A 21,401-nucleotide genomic window follows, 5' to 3' on the forward strand; every position below is an offset into this window, starting at 1 on the left:
TATAAGGAAAAGTAACCAGGCCTATCTCATGGTTCTTCAACATCTCGGTTTGAGGTATTAATAACTGGTAAAACGCAGAGGTAGAAATTTAAATCACCATATATGTAACTAAACACGTGATTTTTCTGTGTGGATGCTATTTTTTGGGGGATAAGCAGCTGCTAAATGGGACCATGATACTGAGGCCTCAGGTTTCTCAATATTGCAATTGATGGTGATGATTCTTTTTGTTTACCAATTACAAACTGAAGTGTCTTTCCAGTCCACTTGATGGGGCTAAGTGCTAGCGCCGGTGAGCATGTTATAATAACAATTGGAAAAGCACATCTCAATAATAAGGAACTGTGAGTGAGATGTTGCAGCGATGGCGTTTTCCCCCTCTCACCTTGCCGTGGTAGGCGCTGCTGTTTTTGGCGACGGCACACTGGCGGTCCACCAGGAAGCAGTACCTCCGCCTCTCCTCCGACAGCGCGTTCTTGTAGCCCTCAGCGATGTAGTTGTCCAGCTCGCCCTGCTTGTTGCTGATGGCTTCCACAAACTGCGAGAGGGGGAGCGAGAAGAAAAGTAATTGAATCAACGTTCTTCCTTTGAGGTTGATGTCCGTAACCCCTCTGCTGGAAAGGTCAAGACCTGCGATTGCCAAAAAAAATAACAAAGCCACTTTTTCCCAGTTTGTCCAAGCCATTGTTCTATAAATATTTTTTTTATCATTATTTCTTTATTGTCTTATTTGAATTTGTATAATTTTCCTTCTTTTGCACTGTATTATTGCTGCAATTGTGCAATCCCCCGATGTGGGATTGATAAAGGCTTTCTTCTTCTTCACTGTCCGACATCAAGGAGGTGACATCAAAAACATCAGGCTGGAAAAGTATGAAGCAGACCACCAGATGGACCAGTCAGCCATTTTGACCAATCAAATATTTATTTATTTTTTTTACCAGAAATTAAACTTACACAACTCCCCGTCACTGAGAGCTGCGGCACTGAGGCTGAGTGGACCGAGTGGATCTCTTCTCCACATTTATCTCAGTCCCATCCTCCTCAAGAACCTTCACCTCAGGGACCCTCGGCTCACTGAAAGAATGTGAAGTTTCCCACGCTGTAAGATAAGCAGCGGCGGGCGCCAGACGGCGGCTGGGCTGCAGTGAGGGGCGTTAACGAGGGCGGCTCGGTCATCTGCAGCCGACGCAACATCGCACACAAGCACCACCGCCATTCAGCCGGAATCAGTGGTGGGGGGGAAACAAAAACAAAACAACAGGATTCTAAATGTGGGCTTTAACATTCCCCCGTCATCATAGAAACCCAGTTAGGAAGATTAAGTTCACGTGTGCATCTTCTCTGCCAGGAGGCGTCTCCGTCATCCTCGAGCTAATTCACATTTTTTTTCCAAACAGTTTTTCTCTTTTTTTTATTGAGAGCTGCCAGTTCATTTGCAACATAAATCATCAAGGACATTTGAATATTTACAGCCCAGCCAACGTTTTTATTCAGTGGTCATCTCTTCATGAGTGACAGCAGTTTCCAGCCAGCAGCAATCCCAGTGTCAAATTCCAACATCAGAGTTTTTCTTCTGAAGCTACTCTGAGTAAACAGTAAGTGAACAATGTGTGAAGACGTCATCTGGACGTGCACAACTCTCTTTATTCAAGTGCATCCAGCTTTAACTGCAGCCGATTTTCTCTCTAACGTGTCATTATTTTCTGTTTTTAGAGGGACATGAGAGTTTTCAAGAGGACCCTGTTATTTTATTTTCTAATCTGTTTTCTGTTCAGCTGGTGGTTCCTCCTGTTGCATCTCGGCGGTGCTCCTATTGATTTCTGTAACGATCGACACAGCCAACACCTCTCACGCTCCGGCAAAGCAACACTAACAATTACACAATGATTACACCCCCCCACTGCTCCGGCCGACTGCTGCCTCACCTCCCGGAAGTGTTAAGCAATTAGCCTTCAACCTCCACTTTCCCGCCCTCCCTGCTCTCCGCTGCCCCCTGCAGCAGTGGCATTGCAACTGTTTGAGACAAGCTCTTCTTCATCAGTTCACAGCAACGACAACAACACTGAAGCTCTTTTAAGGCCACGTGCACAGGAGTGAGACCAACCGCAAAAGCGGCAGCGTCTCCTCCTGCAGCTTATGCAAGAGGCCACGCCCACCGTTTGACTCGGCAACACCCACGGGCTCCCAGGCGTCTCGTTCCGCCTCCACACAGTGTTTACCTGAACAGCAAGCGACCCCTCACCTGTCCCACTTACACAATTATTACGTAACAGTGCGAGTGGGAGCTCTGTCGTGTTTACTGCCGAAATGGGCATTTTGGTTATTTGTTATACAGCAGAGAATCCATTTCGCATTTTTTTTCCTTATAATGAAGTCGCCCTGCAAATTTATTCTACAAAAATAAAAGCACTGGTCCTCTTTCTATTATGTCTAGAAAATACATTATTGTAATGATTGAATTGAACTGTGTGTCTTGCATAACGAATGGCCAATGTTTTCTCTATAAATATACTGCATGTATATTTTAAAAATCCCCCTTTTTTAAAAAAGAAAGAAAGAAAGAAAGGAAACAACCCACAAAGCCGCGACTAAATCAAAACACCCAAAATTGTGTCACGACCCACCAGTTGAGAAACGCTGCTTTGTATAATCCCTGACATTTTCACTGAAGAAATTCCCAGGACTCTCTGTGTCAAGCTGTCCAGACTGGTGTCGCTGCTCAGGTCAGCATGTCCCCTCCCTTCAGAGAACCTCAGGCGTCGTCCCCAAACTCCACCAGGACGACGGACAGAAGGAGCAGATTGCGAGTCGGCGTGAGTTCAAGGACAGTGAGAGCTGCCGATTCTGGTTCGCACTGAGCAAAAAGTGAGCAACGACGAAGATCTGCATCAAAGCGTCAAGTGCAATATTCTCTTTGCAGACTGGCGAGAAGATCACAGGGCCTGAGAACCACGGGAGCAGGACGGGTGGCGTGAGGGAACTCACCCTCATCTCCTTGTCTCCGTACTTGGACGGGTGCTTGCTGCCCTGGCTCTTCCGCCGCAACTTCTTCAGCTCGGCCTGGCACTTCTCCAAACTCTCCCCTTTGCTCTTGTGCTCCATTTGGTACTTCTTTAAGGCAGCCTGCAGGGGGCAGCTCAGAGTCAGCCAGAGCAAAGGTCTCACAGGGCAAAGGAGGATTTGAAGCATTTTCCTCATATTTCACCTCATGTTAATTGAAATGTTGTTGTGTTTTCTGCTATTCTTTGTATAAAAAAAATAAAAAAAAAATAAAAAAGCATCACACTCTCCTAAAATATGCAGCTATCAAACAACAAATGTGTTGGTTTGAAATATGAGATAGTTGAGAGAAGTCACGCAGTGATTCTACTGCCGATCGTCGACCACATTCATTACAACACCCTCCAACACTGTCAGATGCTGTAATCCCGACTAGCCGTCACCGCAAACAAACTTGTCAGTTGATTATTGTTATTTTTTGGAGGAACGAGGCATTTTCACAGAATGATTCATGATTCATAGCGGAGTGGGAGGTTATTTATGTAATGCAGCTGTAACAGCAGCAGTTTGGACGGGGGCTGGTGGGAAATTAAAACGAGGGCGTGCATTTTTTTTTTTTTTGTGTGTGTGTGTGCGCGTGTCTGGCCATCGACTTTATGAGAACAAGAGTTTGACGGTGAACTCACAGCGCAGGCGACAGTTTTACATTATGAACCTGACGGCCAGCTCTCCCGAGTCCAGGCTGCGTTATTGCTTTGATTTATTTCCGTTAAGGTTTTTGCTCTCTCAACCAAAATGAACAGCACATTTCAAAACAAGATTAAACCCCAAAATCCATCCGCGGCCACTTTCAAGTAACAAACCAACTCCAACGAGTCACTGACACAGATTAGTTGTGTAATACAAAGGCGACACCCACATTCAGGTAGCGCGCGTCCAGCTCCACCTTCTTCTCCAGCTCGGTCAGCAGCTCGTTGTGGAAGGACTTCAGCTGCAACATGCAACAAACCCACAGTCCGTTAGTTCCACTCCAGTGGCTACACACAGGAAGAAAGCCTTCATCTCGTTACAACCACTTTATAGCAGTCAGCACGTAGAGGAAGTAGGAAAAAGATACACTAAAATACAAATAGATGTTAAAAAGTACATTAAAAGCTCATTATTAAACACTGAAATGCACTATGAATAGGAACACAAACAGTAGAAGCACGTCATTGGCATTTGTCATTAGTGAGATTTTAATATTAGATTTTTTTTTCATTCAGTTGAAAAATGAATGGGCAAGAATTGAGACTCATCTCCCCCTACTGCTGATAAAATATGACAGTATGTATTAAATAAATGTACAAAAATAAGATTTTGATTGCAGCAACACTAACAAAGAAATGTTGTGGCATAGATGCAATGTTGACACCTTTAGGAAAATAGATGGTTGGAATGGATTGTTGATTTGTTGAAAACCCTTTTTCCTTCTCCTTTTTATTTTTTGACGTCTCGGCCTCAATGGACGCTGCACTGACTTTAACATACTGTACCTTTAAACATAGGAGGCACTTTTGTGTGAAAACCCCTCTTAACAATAAGGATTGAGTAGTGACGCTTCATTAGATATCAAAAAACATCCACAGAGACTCCAAACTGTCTGGCCCGCAATCTCGCTTCTCTCAAAGATTGTAGCAACTACAGCAGCACAGCCGCACGCACACTCACCATCTCCTCCAGCTGGATCTGGATCTGTCTGTGCACCTCGGCCATCTGAAAGAGGACCTCCCCTGCAGAGAGAGAGGACAGAACAGAGAGACGCCATAAACAAAAAGAGGGAAAGAGAAAAGGGAGGGACAAATGCAATATCTCCAGTGTTGGAGGAAACTACAAACATCGTGCAAAAATGAAATATGAGGCCATGCAGCCACACACAGAACAGATGGGGGACAGGTGAGTGTGTCTTGTGTGTGCGTGGCGATGGAGGAGGACGACGAGGTGGAGGAGTCACTGGACCAGATGATGGAGGAGACCAAACGTGGATCAATGATCAAACCAACGACTGACAGGAAAATGAAGTGCAGACAGAGTGAATGAAAAAAAAGTCTTCTCAGAGTTCTTCCAAGAATTCTAGTTTGAGATGCTTAAAACAGAAAGGTATTCTCTTTGTTGCACTAGTGCTAATGAAGACAGCCATTAAACCAAGACCTTTATCTGAGCTGTGCTACTGAACAGAGCAGGGTGGGAAAAAAATGAAGGAAAAAAAAAAACAACAAGAGTGACAGAACTGCAAAATCAAAAGCACAGAAAAGGAAACCTGGAGATAACTGAAAAGAAACAAAGTCAGAGAAAAGAAAAGAAAAGGGATGATTCATGCAGCCAGGGAGGTACGTGCTGTTTTAAGATACCTACATGCTGCCTCTTCTGAATATGCAATGCATTGTGAAAACAAAAAGGAACAAAAAGATCTAGTTTGAGCAAAGAACGGAGGGAGAGAGACAGAGACAGGTCAAAGTACCGCCAGATAAATGAGACACGGGACAGAAAAAAAACACTCATCACACGCTCCGAAATGCGTCTCGAGCGAGGAACCCGTCTCTGAAATGCACATCGGGGGAATTAAATACATGTCGTTCTGCATGTCAGGCTGGTGGAGGAGCCTGAGCAAGAGGTTCATAGCTGAGCATGAATGTTTTCCAAGCTTTCCGAGCATTAATCAGGAAGTCACATGACATGCGGAGATCAGAACATCTTATGAAAAAACAGCTGCTGGAAAAACCCTTCGTTAAGTTTTATGAGATTTTTTTTTTTAAATAAATAAAATAAATAAATTTAAAGCACAAATGAAACCTCTCGCACGTCTTATGAACGAGTCCCACCACAGATGTTTGTGTTGCCTGCTGTGACCTCACAATGACGTCAGGAATCAGAAGCATCATTTTAAATGAATACACTTAGTCCATTATCTTAAAGAAAAAACACCAAAATATAAAATACACAGTGGTGAGTGCTGCCGCCCCACAGCAAGACGGTTGTGGGTTCGATTCCGGGCCTGGGGTCTTTCTGTACGGAGTTTGCATGTTCTCCCTGTGTCTGCGTGGGTTCTCTCCGGGTTCTCCGGCTTCCTCCCACACTCCAGAAACGTGCATGTGAGGTGAATTGGGAACTTTGCATTGTGTACAAGTGGTTTTCTGTATGTGGCCCGGCGATGAACTGGCCACTTGTCGCCCTATGACGTCTGGGATAGGCTCCAGCAGACCCCCGTGACCCCCGGGTATTGAAAATGGATGTATGTATAAAATACATATATTTACTGCGCTCCTGTCTGCCCCCTGTAGGACATTGAGTGCCATGAGTGGTAGCGGAGAGTGATGCTAGCGGGCGCCACAGCAGCAGCAGCAGCAGTGCGTGCACAAGATTAATGGGCTTAATGGAAGTGCTGCGCTCATGCAGGAGGGTCTCAGCGGGAGGAAAGGGGATTTAGAAAAGGTTGGAGCGGGCGGCAGTCAGTGTGAACCCTCTGCTGCCTGCACTTTCAGGGCAACTGCGTCAGGTCAAGACAACAGCACACTTGTAATGAGGGGATAAAGAGGACGAGCGGCGAGAAGAACAGCGGCAGCAGCAATTTGAGCCGCACGACGCAGGGACTGGCAGCGGCGAGCCATGCAAATACATCGCCGCGCACTTCCAAAGTCTCCTTCGATCGCTGGAAAGCACCCAGCGACTCTCTCCAGCCCACCAGCTCCCAGTACACAGCCAGCAGCCAGACACGCATTTAGTGAGATGATCTCAGCCATCAGAGACCCACCGAATGAAAGCTCACATCTAGTGGTGGTAGACGTTAGTTCACTTTATAATATTAGTTTTCCCAATGATTTTGTATTGATTGAAAGGTATTTATTCCAACTCATCTTTGCTTTGTATTTGATTGGGACATACAAGATTTATATATAGGTGTGTGTGTGTGTATGTATATATATATATATATATATATATATATATATATATATATATATATATATATATATATACACATATATATACATATATATACACATATATACATATATATATATACATACATACATATATAATACATATAAATGTGTAATAATATATCATACATATAATAAATATTGAATACTGTTTTAAAATTGTCTTCAACAGTGACTGCAGTTGAAATTGCTTTAAAAAAAAAAAAAAGACTTGTTGCCATTTGAGGAACCAATCCCTGAATGCATTCATTCCTTTCAATCCAAAGTAAGTAAAAGTGTTTTGTTGCACTGTGTTGTGAAATGCTAATGTCTTAACTAAGCTGATTACTGATAATCACAGGCAGATCACAACATCTGAGGCTCACAGAGCTGTAAGCACGTCGCTTAATGTGCTGTCCCTTCTCCAGCTCCAAACCAAGCCAAAGCCGTTTATTCCCTCGTGATCTCGCCTTTTTTGCATTTTGGTGCTCATTGAAACACAAACTAAAGACAGGTTGTCGTTTTAATGTTTTGTTTTTCTGCATGTCGCCATTGACCTGGAAAGCTTTTAAATCGCCCAGAACAAAGTAGCTGAAAAAAATGACCAACTTTCTTGACGTCATATTCCAAAGTTCCGCCGCTAAGTCTCAGATTTGGGTCGCTCAGCAAGATTACCGCAACCTGCTGAACAACACTGAGCAAAAATGAATAAAGTCTCATTTGCAATAGAACTAATAAACAAGCCGTCGACCAAAGAAATGTTTTCCGTCAGCTGTAGAACAGCACAAGCTGAAAGTGAAAAGAGACTCTATGATGGGAGCAGTCGCTTCAAATAAAGTCCCATCGATGTGGGTTTTATACGATATGCAAGCAAAAGGTGTTTGAAGAAAGTGTTTTTTCCTGCTAGTCTATAGATCACTGTGTCCATGCACAGGCTGGAAGGAACTGGCTCCACCCAGAACGCAGGTGGAAGTGAAGTAAACATAAATAAATGAACCCAACTTAGTCCATCGCTCAATATTGAACAAACATCTCAAAAGCGATGACGCCCACCACGCTCAGTGCGACATCTTCACTGCCATGCTGCAATAAAAACAATAAATGAGTCCTATTTAAAGAGGCATCAGGCTGAGGAGCATCGATCGCAATGACGGCCAGCACACAATCATTACAGGGCGGCTGATGAGATGGATGATCTGAGGCAGTTGGTGCGTGCTGGGTGGATGTGGGGAGGAGGGGGGAGGGGTTGATGGCTGCTGTTGTTCACTCCTAAACTGGATTCTAATTGGCTCCCAGTGTGAGGGGAAAAGTCAGGTTTTAAAACTAGTTTTTCTTTTTTCAGCCATCCATCATCACTGGCATCCTGCAGTCAGTGTTTCTCTACTGAAGGCAAAAAAAGAAAACGCACCCACCCAAAAACTAGGAGGCCAATTCTCTCCAATGTGCTGGAGTCTAATGACATCAAGATTTGCCCCAATTCTCTCAGACACTGCTTGAAAAACTCCAGCCTGCGTTGCTTCAACTGGTCAGGATGTGACCCAACCAATCATCGTCCTTTGAGAAGAAAAGGGGCGGAGCCACAGCCAGGATTTAGTTGCAACTTAAGCAGAAGTGGACGACATTTTACCATTAAAAAAGGAGTAGCGCTCTAAGCCTCACTGGCTGTGGACATCGTGTCGTCAAAAAAAAAAACAGAGGAAGCGAAACTCCAATGATCACACCTTGCACCACTGAGACGCATCATGCTGCTGCCAACTAGCTGCTCTGACACAGAATTCTGATTGGCCAAATTTCCTGTGACACATTGAATGTTTATCCAATCAGGTCCCAGGTTGTGGGACCTTTTTCGTTTTAGATTTTGTTTTGTTTTGAAACCTCGGTTCGGACTTTTAGTTTCCACTGTTAGAGGTCTGAACCAAATATTTTACTCTTTCATTTTGAACCTGTTGGGGGCCTGAGGTGAGGGGGGTGGGCATGTTCTCGGTGAAGTTCCTCAGCTGCAGCGTTCTGACAGCTGAAAGCGTTCTGACAGCTGAAACGCTCCAAAGCTCACATCAAGGTTTCTTTCTAGTCGTGCTTCATCATCAGCTGGGCGAGAATCCGTGTTTTCGTGTGTTTGCGGGAGCAGAGAGAAACAGAGTTGGACCTTTCTTCAGGAAAGCTCTGTGACTCAGAAAAACAACAACAACAAAACAACAAAAAAAAAACTGTTTGTGGCACCACTGGAGATGTTGTGCAGGAGTCGGTTTATGCTTTCCTCGGCTTCTGGGAGCAAACTGCTCATTATTTCTAATTTCTGCCACCGACGTTCAGTCGCGTGAAGCACAAAGCGGAATTATTGCAGTGACAAACAAGCTGGAAATTTTGCTAATGGGTACGAAACCACAGGGAGGAAATGTTATATTTCCGACTCATCAGAACAATTCCCTCTTTCCCTGCTGCTGCTGCTGCTGCTGCTGCTGCTGCCGAAAACAAAACAGAAATCCCAGCACTAGCATCCGAGCTGCGGCTGAAAAAGCTGCGGCTGATGATGTGGTGGTGGTGAGGGAGTGAGACTCGGAGTTCAGTGCTCCAATAAGCCACCCCCCGTGCATTGACCAGAAGCTAATTGATTCCTGAAGCTCATTTTGGACCGTGTGAATGGGCCCTGGATGGTTTAAATGAGTTGGAAGCAGGAAGAGTGATGAGCAGTGGATGAGGGGGGTCAGGGATTATCTAGTTACAGCCCAGACTGGAGAATGAAGGGAAGATGAAGAAGGTCTCATCACGCTGGGGTGTTAAATTGAAACCACTTGACTTTTGTTCAAATGATCACTCTTGATTTTTTCAGATTGAAACTTTTTTATGTTTTTTTCCTTCAAGGCGGAGAAGTCGGCACGTAGAGGCTGAAGTGGTTGAGGACGATCCGATTTTAACATTTCAACCTGACGTGCTGCTAAGCAACAAAACAAAAGAGAGCAATATTTAAAAAAAAAAAAGAAAAAAAAGTGTTTCTCTCCTCTCCTCTACAATCTAAATTTCTAACTCAAATCACTGAAGCTGCCACAGACAAATTCTCAGTGCATGTCTACATCCACAGGTTACAAAGTAAAGCACCTTTTTGCTTTTTTGTATTTTTTCTCTCTCCCTTTGTCGGTACTTCCCGAAGGTCTGGAGAGAACGAGCCCCCTCCACCCACCTCCCACCCCGCCGCCGACCCTCTCAGCCTGCATTTGCATCAGAAGAGTGGAATTCTTTTATGGTCAGAGTCGAGAAGCGGAACTGCAGGAGGCTCCTTGCTGCCGCGTCCATATTTAGTCCGACGGAAGCAGACGAGTGTGTTTCCGCGGCGCCGACGTCACCGCCGAGCCTTGTTTGGGCTGCGCATCGAGCGTCGTACTCCCGTCCCTCCTCCTCCTCCTCCTGCTCCTCCTCCTCCTCCTCCAGCAGAGGTGTTTCATCTATTTTTAGAGGGGGAGTGCAGAGTGGCCGTGCTCTCCCAGGGCTCCCACGCGAGTGCGGAGGTGTTCGCAGACAGAGCGCCGCAAGGGGGGGCCGGGGGGGGGCGGAGACTGAGTGGGAAGCCGCTCCTGCTGAGCCGAGCAGTTGCTCCACTTCTGGCAGGGCAGCCGTGAATGAAAGTCAGCGAGGGCATTGTCTTCTCCTCCTGCGCCGGCTGCTGAGCCATCAGCCGCTGATGAGAGCACGGCCCTCGCCGTGACCACACTGCCCCCAGCAGGACAGAGAGGGCCAGGCGCCTTTGATTTATGTATTTGTTTGTTTATTCATTGGTCCACATCATTCAGATTACTTAAATTGGGCATCACCATCTGTGGTGTGTGTGTGCATGTGTGTGTTTGTGTGGCCAGGTGAAATCTTTTTATTTTACCACTTGCTCGCATCTGCTGATGATTCCCAGGTTTCTACACACTTGCAGTTTGTGTGACAAAGGAGTTTCAACAATTACCGTGAATTAATGTGCAAGACTGTGAACTCATTAATTACAGGTGGTATCCGCGAAAATCTTTGGAGACTTTTTGCGATGGGGTTTGTTGCATCGCCTTATTTTCCAGTGTCGTGCTACCGATCCGCGTGTTTTCTGATGGGGTTTCACCTTAATTCTACATTCAATCAACACAAAATCAACAAAAGGCCAAGAGATTCCATTGTGCTTTCCAGATTTGATAATAAGTGTGATGGAAATACAACTATTATTAGTCTGAACTAATGAAAAATGTGTCTTGTTTCCTTATTTTAGACATTTTTGTTGACTCCAGGCACAAGCTCGATTATCCAATTCTCAGTCCGGACATCCTAGAACGTTTCACCATAAGCCCTCTTCAGTCTCCGCAGCATGTGCAACACCATGATGTTATTGTGCAAATGTGACTGGCTGATGTCCACTGTAATACCCTGTTAATTCACCTGCATCAGTTCTTTGGAAAATATTTTTCTTAAAAGAAAGAAAGAAATCAGGCTCAAGCGTTTTCCTTTGCAAATACCCTTCAATTCTAGTTAATGAAAGTGCCAGGTAAAGTCTAGAATAAGTAAGGGATTGTCCCCACACACACACACACACACACACACACACACACACACACACACACACACACACACACACACACACACACACACACACACACAATAATCCTTCTTATCTACTAATTAATAATCTAGCACAGTTTAAGAGGGTTTTTACAACCAGAAAACAACAGCAGTCTGTTTCCTCAAACTTGGTGTTTATAAAATAGAACAATAAGAAAACAACTCGGCAACTCTTTGCATGGAGACTTGCACTGGGTTGAATCCCAGCAGCTACATGTCTGCTGACAGTGTGCACAGTGATAGCACACGCTAACATGACGCCTTTAATGGCAACCCTGACATGCACACTCTGCTTATTGGTGTGTGGATTTCTCCTGCTGTTCATGTTTTAATGCTCCGCCCTAATGTACAGCAATGACTGTTTCCTCCAATTATCCCCTGAGGCGCCGAGGCAAACGCGGCACAGCGGAGAGAAGCGCGGAGCGGAGCAACAAGCACCAGCTCGGGCCGGCTCGCGGAGACCTCAGCCGGCCCGAGCAGCAGCTCACGCGCGGAGGAATCATCAATCCATCCCGCTCAGCCTCATCTGTCACTGGACTGGAGGCAAGGTGGAGCAGGGTGGGTGGCGGAGGCTGGAGGGTGGGGTGGGCTGTCTGCTGAGTCACAGCCAGTCGGCCAGAAAAGAAGGAGGAAAACAGGCAGCGTGCACGGGGACAGCATCAACACACACAGTCGACGGACAGAAAGAAAAGACGTAGAAAGAAAAGACGTGCGAAGCGGCAAAGCAGCCGATGGGGTGTGGATGATGGATGATGGGGGTCTTACAAGTGTTTTGCACATCAAGTCCATTGGCTTTTGTTTTTTTTTAACCACACGTTCACACAGCCTCCAGGTTGTCGCATGCCGCAGCTCTGATACACTTTGATTACGCAACGTGCAAAAAAACAAAACAAAAGAGGCGACTCCAGCTGTGCCGCTGCACAGAGGGACACAGGCAGAGCGCGGAGACGAGGGCATGAGATGAAGAAATGATGCTTCAGGTGAAACAGTGCAAGGAAGTTGGAGGGGGGTGTGGAAGGGCTGGGGTGGGGGATCCTCCCCCCGCCCCGACGTGAATAATGAATGCTGCTTTTATATCCTCCTCACTCGCCCCGGACTCCCTCCCTCCCTCCCTGCACTGATCCGCCGCATGCTATCTCCGCCCGCATCCAGCTGGAAGGGAACCGTCAGGACGCAGCGATGCAGCGCTATCGCCGTCTTGTCACGCTCCCCGCCATGTGACTGCGTGGCTGCGCGATGCACAGACTCTATACAGCGCTCCTCTGCGGGCTGCAGAGTGAATGCGCCAGCAGACTCGGGCTTCCGAGCCTCGTCGAGCAGAACCAGAGCGTTAAAATCGCAGCAATTTTAGGAAAGATGAAATCCACTTTTTTCAAGCGTTGTTTTGTGCACATCTAAAGCCAACGTTTTCAACAGCAATCGTCGCGGAAACTGCAGATGAACCAGCCAGGTGCGTTTGACAAATGACAAATTCCTGACAGAAAAGAAAACACTCGACCCGCTGCGGCGTTCTAGGGTTCTAGAAAAGTCCCCATTGCCAGAAAGAATTGCTCGATGTACAGCATGTGTTTTAGGTTAGCGCAAGCCATCCCCTTGTCACACCATCTACTGGAGCAAACTCCCTCCGCCCCACCAGGGGGCACTGCAGCTACTGCAAGGACTCACCAAGATCCTTAGAGCCTTGACTTTCGCTGGCCATCTCGCCCATCCGCACCAGCGCGTCGAAGTAGCCCTTTGCAGCGTATGTGACACCTGGAAACATGGAAGCATTGGGCGTCAGATCAGCGGTGCGCAGCTGGAAATCGAACTTGCACTTCCTGAAGCTGTGCAGGCCCTTCCCCCGACAGGCCCCGCCCACCCCAGAGAGGCAAGGTTGGGCATGGGAAATAAAAAAGAGCGACAGGCGGCGGTGGAGACCAGGCAGCAGGAGAGGGAAGCTCGATGGAGGCAACTACAGGAAACAGAGATATGGCTAAAGAGACTAACCTCAAGCACAGTGAGGAGGAGGAGCAGGAGGAAGGGAAGTCTTTGCAAACAGCTCGCACCTGTCTGAGTGGCAGCAAATGCACTCGGCCGCTGTAGGAACAAAGCAGCTCCTGTCCGTTTGTCTCGAAAATCTCAATGTTGTATACAAAAGGGTAAAACTGCAAGACTTCAGCAATCACAACTCTAAAATGTGGCCAATGCTTATACTTCTATTACTATTAATAATAGTCATTTCAAAGACGTTCTGTTCCAAAGCTTCCTGCGGAGCAACACCTGCCTGGAAATACTCGAGGGCACAGAAATGGGCAAATAACTTGAGGTACGATGAACTCTGATTTCCTCCTCGGTTACATCATCAGAAACACAGCCCAAAGCCAAAATATCCACTCATGAGCTTTGAGGAACTTGAGCAACGGCCGAGACGGATGCAACAACTAAAGCCATCTTGACGGTATCCTGCAGCCTCTACAGTGTGTGTTGTTAGACCGCTAATTCTAACAAGGCTAACAACAAAACTATGGGTATCTGTGTCTGAAGGCTCTCAGTTGCAAGTCCAAGGTAAACACTTTCTGAACAAGCTCCAGTCACCTTATTAATAAAAGTTTCAAAGCTTTTCTGACTCAAAAGAGAAAATGCTGTGAGCAAATGTGACATCATTCACATCTCTGAATTCCACAGTGAAGGGACCGGTACTGGGTGACAAAATGAACTCAGAATGAGGAGTTCAACCTTTATCACTTCATCACAACGGTACATTAAGCTATTTGGAGAAAACTTTGAAGGACATTATTTTGACAGCAGCCTGAGACAGAAACCTTGTAAAACTGCCCAGCCGTCACTCACACAGCCTCCCCAGTGACTTGGGCATTAACAACTCTCAGAGCTCAAAGACCTAATCCCACAGTGACTGATGACCATGAGTCCACTGGACACACGGCCCAGTCCAGACGACTCAGATTATCATTATCATGATGAGAGGCGTCAGACTGATGAGTGTTTGCACAGAACAACGGTGGAGACGCCTCAGCCGAGAAGAACCATGAAAAGCACATGTTTCCACGTGGAGAACATTCTCCACGTGACTTACATTGGGTTCCACTCTTGTTCAAGTGGAGCCAAGATGGTCAATCCATCAAAATTTTCATTGGTCAGCATGAGACGAGCTGTACAGTGGGAACAGAGACAATTTGACCAAAAGAAACCAAGAGGAGACCCACGCTGGGCTCCACAACCCTCTTACCTGTGAAGCCTGGCTAACGACAGAGCAGAGCGAGGAGAGTTTTAGCTGGAGGGAAAGTTTTCTGGCAGCAACATGGAGGAAAGGGAGGGCGGAGGGACTGGCTGCTCATTGGAACAGAGATAAACAGCCGGGCAGACGACAGACAGCGCGGGTGAACCAACCACGGAAAATGAGCAGAAGCCAGCTACGAACGCACATTCAGTTTCTCCACATTCATTCAAACCTGCAGCCATTTACATTAGGACTCACTTTAGGCTTTTTTTTTTCCCACGTTGAAACATTCTACGCACCCAACTGGATCTCAGCTAGAAAGAGCTCTGACGGCAGATTAAGCTTCTGTTGGAGGAATCTATAATTAGACGGAGGAGGTTCATACACTCAAGCTGAGAACAGCCTCCTCTCCGTCTCTCACTCTCGCACATGCTGGGTTTGAAGGGCCAGACAATAGCAAGATGATGGTCTGCCTCCACCATCGGGGGCCTGGCAGTGAAGCCGCAGAGAGCCGAGACTGTCTGGATGCTCTGCTCGGCTCTGCTCTGAGCCCCCCTGCTGCCAACTGCCCCGGCATTGATGAAGTGTAATCCCCCCCCATCCTCTACCCCCGCCGGGCTATTTTTAGCCTTATCAGACGGGAGTGAGGCCTCCCTTAATGGCCTTGCGGGCTCCACAGTCTTCCCTCACACAGCCGGTGAGTAAGAGCCCACCCTCCTTCCCCCGTTCCCCCCCAAGATAACCTCCATCACAGAGGAGCGGAGAGGAAAAAAAAAAGCACTTTTCTTATCAATAAATGAGCTCAACGCGCTTGAGGGAGGGGAGGGGAACGTCCGCAGCCTTGCTCCGAGCCATTTCATCCCAATCTGGAAGCGCGAGGCACCTTGATCCCCTGCAGACGGCACGCTTTCCGATCAGCGTCCAGGTGTCCTGTTCGGCTGCCGATGACGACTCCACTCGCTACGTGCCGCTCTTCATTAGTGCGCGCTCCCTCTTTTTTTGAGTTTCTCCACTCCAACGTGTCCTGGATACCGACTCGCTGTGTTCTCGTTTCCTCCGTCCCACGGGGAGCCCCGGCTCATTCTCACAACTGCTCCTGTTCTACTTAAATCGCCCAAGATCTGAACCACTTCCTTCTGTCGTTTACCTTTTATCTTGTTTATCTCCATCGGCGTCTTGATCGTTGTCTTTGTCACGCATGAACATGCACGCACACACACATCCACACGCACATGTTCGCGGCCATGCGAAAGAGACCTGTGCAAGGCAGAAGAAGCAAGGACGAGGACGCGAGGCGGAGGCGATGTTAGAAACACTCAGAGGAGGAGATCAACCCTCCGAGGGTCTCCTCTAGCTTAAAAAAAGACCCCAAGAACAAACAAGTGAACGTAAACAAATAAAAAAAAAAATGCGGCAAGAGCGCTGCGATGTTTTTCCCAGAGGAAGTACACAGATATAAAAGCAGCTGCCCTCCACTTGGACTACAGGACAGAAAGGATGAGTGACGAGGAGGAGGATGAAGACAGAGAGAGAGAGAGCGCAAGGTGAGAGAGAGCAAATGATGGCTGGGTGTACTCACTGGTGAGGGCCTTCTCGTAGCTCTTCCCCATGGCGATGAAGTTCCGCAGGCAGGGGTTGAACTGCTCCATGATGGACTGCCGGAGGAGAAGGAGACACAGACGGCACCTTGGGTTAGTCGAGTGACGGGACGGATATAAACACCGGTGGTGAGCTCCAGTGATGAAGCGCCGCTCGTTACTGGGACACGAACGCACGCACACGCACGCACGCACACAGGGAAGGCAGGAAGGAAGGGAGAGAGTCAGCGGAGCCAACCAGGATCAAGAGGAGTACAGCAGGGATTTGTTTCCAGCGTGTGTGTGTGTGTGTGTGTGTGTGTGTGTGAGTCTGTGTGTGAGTCTCTGTGTGAGTGTGAAAGAGAGAGTCTTGTGTGTCTTCCCACCTTCCCTGCTGTCTCCATTATACTGAAACCTGGTTTTGGCTGCTGACCTCCTCTGCTCAGCAGTGCTTCACCTTCAACTCTTTTACACTCGTTGAACTCTGACGCTCATCTGCAACCAATGCTTTTGTTTGAGGAAATCTTTTCCCCCAAAAAATAGATATCACAATGGAAGTTGAATAAAATAATATTTCTGGTTAAATGAAGACTAAAACATGGTCCGATCATGGTCAACCTCTTTTGGGACTTCTGGAAGAAGTTCAGACGAAGGTTTAGAATGTACATGGACGTCTTGAGCCATATGGGAAGGATCCAAAGGTACAGTCACTGCTGTTTCTGCAAGTGGCTTGAGAATACACAGTGGCAGTGTGAATAACACATTCCATTCTGCAAATAAGGATGAGAAAGGAAGTCTAGGGAACATGATACAGAAATCTGACACACACGGCAGTGTATGTTTCAGAGGAAACAGACACATGAACAATACATGTTTTTCAGGTCTTGAGCATTCCTTTCAGGGTATGAGTAGCAAAGAGAAGACACCATACATTTGCAAAGCAATGTGTAGAAACAATAAATCCATCCTGAAAAACTGGAAATTGAATGAGGAGATGTACAGAATGTACGATGAAGTTGGAGTTTATCCTCACAACCAGAAGTACTGGATTGCCATGGATGACATCGTATTGTGTGGTGATACCAAAGACACAACAGCATGCGACTGAGGCAAGGAGCCAGAGTCATGGCTCCTTGGCTCGAAGCAATAGAAATCCATGGTTGGAAAAAAGGAAACCACAAATCCAAGATAAATCCTGTCTGACCATCCAGGGCCTCTAAGATGACAGTGACACTAGAAGAAGTGGTATTAGGAAGATGTGCGTGACACTCAAACTACCCAAGAAGTGGTTGAGGAACAGTCCTGCCCAGAAGTGGAAAAATCTGTTGCCCGCGCAACCCCACTTGAGGCATTGGCACCGCTCTTTGTACTTGAAAGATTTCAGTCTGTCTGTGGCAAAGAAATGGAAGCCAAATCTTATAGCAACCCACGCAGTGTCACACTGAAGTGTAAGTCATGTCTGATGTAGTTGTGAGGAGAACTGTGTGAGATGGACAGATTAGTCTGTGCAAACCAAATGTATCGGGAGTCTTATCAAGAGCCCAGTGCAGCCAATAAACATGGCACAGAGACACTGTTGCTGGTTTGCCCATTTCCCTTCACAAAACTGTCATCTGACACTGGAATGGGATAGTTGGGAATAAAAATACTTCAGACACAAAGTCAACTGGTACAGCCAAAATCCCCAAACCATTCAGGAATATGTTGGAACACTCTGAAACATTACCCCACCTGCTATGACAAAGTACACACTTAATCATGTTCATCACAATAAAAATTGGGTTTGAAAACTACGTGATTAGAGCAAGAGGTGTGTTCTTCTGGGATGGAACGTCAAGGACGCTGAGCTCTTGTTCAACATGCAGCTGTGACACATGGTGTTCCTGATGACGATCTCAGACAACATTTCACAGTTCAGCTCAGATGAAGTTCAAGAACTTGCAAACGAGTGGGCAATTCGACACATCATCTCATCCCCCACTACCCACTAATCCAATGGACAGGCAAAAAATGAAGGTTCAAACTGTAAGACTACTGACTACTGTGTTGCCATAGTAAACCTTTAGGAATGTACCACTTGATAACGGAGGAACACCAGTACAGATCATCATGGCCAAACCAAGTGCTGGTTGGTACGTCCACAGAGCACAAGCTAGTAGCAAGTACAATTACACTAAAAAAAAAACACCCCCCAAAAAAAGTTGATGAACCCATTCCTTGACAGAAGAGCTGTAGAGGTAGTAGTAGTAGTAGTAGTAGAAGGAGTAGGAGTCACAAGGCGGAGGATGAGGGCACGGAGGTGAAGTTGGAGGAGGCGGAGGAGAGAATAGAAACTTAACTCGAAGCTACTACACAGCCATAACGATACTCGGTGTTAACAACAACTGGACAGCTCCTTCAGGGGAAACAGAAAATTCCAGGGAAGACTGTAAAGAGATTTAACACAATGTAAACCAGCTATTTTACAAGATTGCAGAGTAACTTTTCCTCAGCTAAAGTCTGATGTGACCTCGAAATACTTTGATCATGCATCACGCATCATCTCACCAGTTGAAAATGCATCAGATTAGAAAGTTTTAAGATCTGGAAGAAATCAGACTTGAAATTTTGTGGGCCAACGCTCTCTTGGAAGGTTATTTAATATCAAATATCAAGACTTAATCAGTTTAAACGCATGCTCTGATGTCTTTTTTTTTTATAATAATACTGTTTACATGCTTGAATGAAAGATTTCAGATCAAATCAAAGCAATATCACAATAATAATTTCCTCACATCTTATAATAGCAAACATTTGAAGTTTTACTGCACAGTGTTGGAAACAAATATCAGAAAACTGTTGTTATGTAACAGTCGGATGATGACCAACATCACAGTTTACTGAGGGAATAATCGTTACAAAAAACATCAGTATTTATGATAAATGCAGTGTTTGAACTGACTCTCCACCTCTCACTGAGAGTCTGTGAGTTAAGGGCCAGTGCCGCCTCTTCTAAGGGACACAAGACAAGCAACAGCCTGAACCTGAAGTGGAGGAAGAAAGTCTATCCGTCTCCGTGGTGACTCAGCCTCCCCCTCAGTCCTGCTACCCTTTCACTTCTGCCAGATGCAGCAGTTCCAGCGCCAACAACTCGCATTTGTTGACGTTCTTCTTCAACTTTAAAACTGCAGGTTTGGGGTGAAGGGAACCGGTGAGCAAAAATGCCAAAACAAAGTCATCTCAGGACAGCAAGATGTCACACTCCCGGGGGACAAAGTCACTTTTTTTCTCTGAATGCAACATGACATCTGGAATATGTCCTCGGGGAAGCCAGAGGCAGTTTTACTTTCACATTTTTTTCTGAACACCGGATCGACGTACATTCTTATTCCTCTAAAGCACATTCCAATCATACTTTATTCTGAATATCTGAAGTGAGGTCATTTTTCTAACACAGTTGACTAACAGACACTAGAAGCCCAGTTTAACCTCGTCCTCCAATAACAATTTTGGCATTACAATAAATTGCTAACCACCCAGGTTCAATTAATTAATGCAAAACTGGCCACTCCGAGAAATCAAGTATGGAAATATTTGTAAAGGAACACATCCTTCTCTGCCTTTCAGTGGGCATAAAGAAGTCAGTCTGGCCATGGTCCTGGACTGCTCATCAACCTGTTTTGTGCATCTACACTTTGCTTTTTCTGAGGGAAACCAACAACTTACTATGACTGAGTAGTGCCAACATGTTTCTGGCCTTTATTAGGAGCTTATTAGATGTAGAACTACACGTTTTGCAACATTGCATTGACAAATGTCACTGTTCTTTAATTACAGGGCTTGTGTCCACATTACCATCCAGCCCGGCGAAGTAAATTGAGCGAAGTAAACAGCTCCCAAAAACTTTAATAAATCATCACCAGAGAAGTGAGAAGTGCAGACACGCTGGATGAATAAATACAAGCTGAGGCAGGAAACAGGTTGCAGCTCTCGCACTCTCGCAGTTGACGGATGTGTTTTTTGTGGCTGTTAGCTTTGCAGAATGTCTGAACGCGGTTGTTGACTGACAGCCGACAGTCACCGTGGTGCACAAAACGTCAACTTGACATGAATAAGTCAGGATGACACGGAGGACAATGTTGGTCTGAGGTCGCTTCCGAACAGGAAATCCACTGCTTTTCCAACCAAAAGAGGAAGGCTGCGGATGTATTAGATAAGACAGCAATATGTCATTATTATTATTAACAGGAGAAGATTTTCACAGAAAAAAAAACCCAAAACTTATTTCTAACCCAGTTTTCCCTTCCCCTGCAAGTGCAATATGCCTTCTGCAACGCCCGCAGGTGCCAGGCGGTGGACCATCTCCAGCAGGAGCAATCAGCAGCAGAGCAGCGTGTCCCGCCGCCTGGCAGGGCAGAAAGGAAGCATCAACAAAGGAATAAATATAGAGAGGATGGAGAGACGCCCGACTGTCATGTCTGAATCAACAAACTCTGAGAGGAGGAGAAGAAACAGAGGGATTGGCAGAGGGATTGGCTGCATGTGTGTGCACTTGTGTTAATGAGTTGCTGACTGAGTGATGAGATGCCTTATGTAACGGCTGCTGGACGGGTTTGGCCTCATGCGTCGAATAATTTCAAGCAAGCCGGAGAGCACGAGTTGGAAATGGTGGGAATGCTTGAGATTTCTGACACGTTATAGGAGACGAGTGGATGCCACTGACAAGGTCCTGGTGGGAACCAAAACCCTGTGGTGGGAAGGTTTTTATTTTTTATCTTTTTCAAGGATCATTCCCAGGATCTCTGCAGGAAAATCAGGCCAGCAGTCTTCGCATTTTTAAAATCATGTTTGAAAAATAATGGCCTCTCTACATAAAGGCTGTGAAGACTGACTGAGCTTTTTTCCACACTAGCCTTCGCTACTCGTGATTCATAAGATTACGAGGTGTTGACATCACATCTTAGCATAGCAGCTTAGCTCGTCATTCTTCTTTATCTTGTTAGTAAACATGACATAGCACTCCTGATTGGCTCGTCAAGTTATCATCATGTGACCTAAAGAAAATTGCATCTATTGGGTTTTTGT

At 46.1% G+C, this 21,401-nt stretch overlaps 1 protein-coding gene across 3 annotated transcripts in view; it reads right to left on the reverse strand.

Moving 5' to 3' along the window:
• Positions 1–21,401, reverse strand: part of baiap2b (BAR/IMD domain containing adaptor protein 2b) — a 50,878-nt gene that overhangs the window by 11,829 nt on the left and 17,648 nt on the right. For 2 of the 3 annotated variants that reach the window (XM_076035074.1, XM_076035076.1), the window contains exons 2-7: positions 16,340–16,415; positions 13,209–13,295; positions 4,714–4,775; positions 3,923–3,994; positions 2,989–3,126; positions 386–538 (exon numbers count right to left, since the gene is read on the reverse strand). In XM_076035074.1, the coding sequence (XP_075891189.1) occupies positions 386–538; positions 2,989–3,126; positions 3,923–3,994; positions 4,714–4,775; positions 13,209–13,295; positions 16,340–16,415 (588 nt within the window). The remainder of the gene's footprint in view (positions 1–385; positions 539–2,988; positions 3,127–3,922; positions 3,995–4,713; positions 4,776–13,208; positions 13,296–16,339; positions 16,416–21,401) is intronic. The other variant, XM_076035075.1, reaches the window with a different exon arrangement.

The sequence above is a fragment of the Nelusetta ayraudi genome, unplaced genomic scaffold (assembly GCF_046127955.1).
Source record: "Nelusetta ayraudi isolate G7.1 ecotype Tasmania unplaced genomic scaffold, CSIRO-AGI_Nayr_v1 ptg000042l, whole genome shotgun sequence".
Lineage (NCBI taxonomy): Eukaryota > Metazoa > Chordata > Actinopteri > Tetraodontiformes > Monacanthidae > Nelusetta > Nelusetta ayraudi.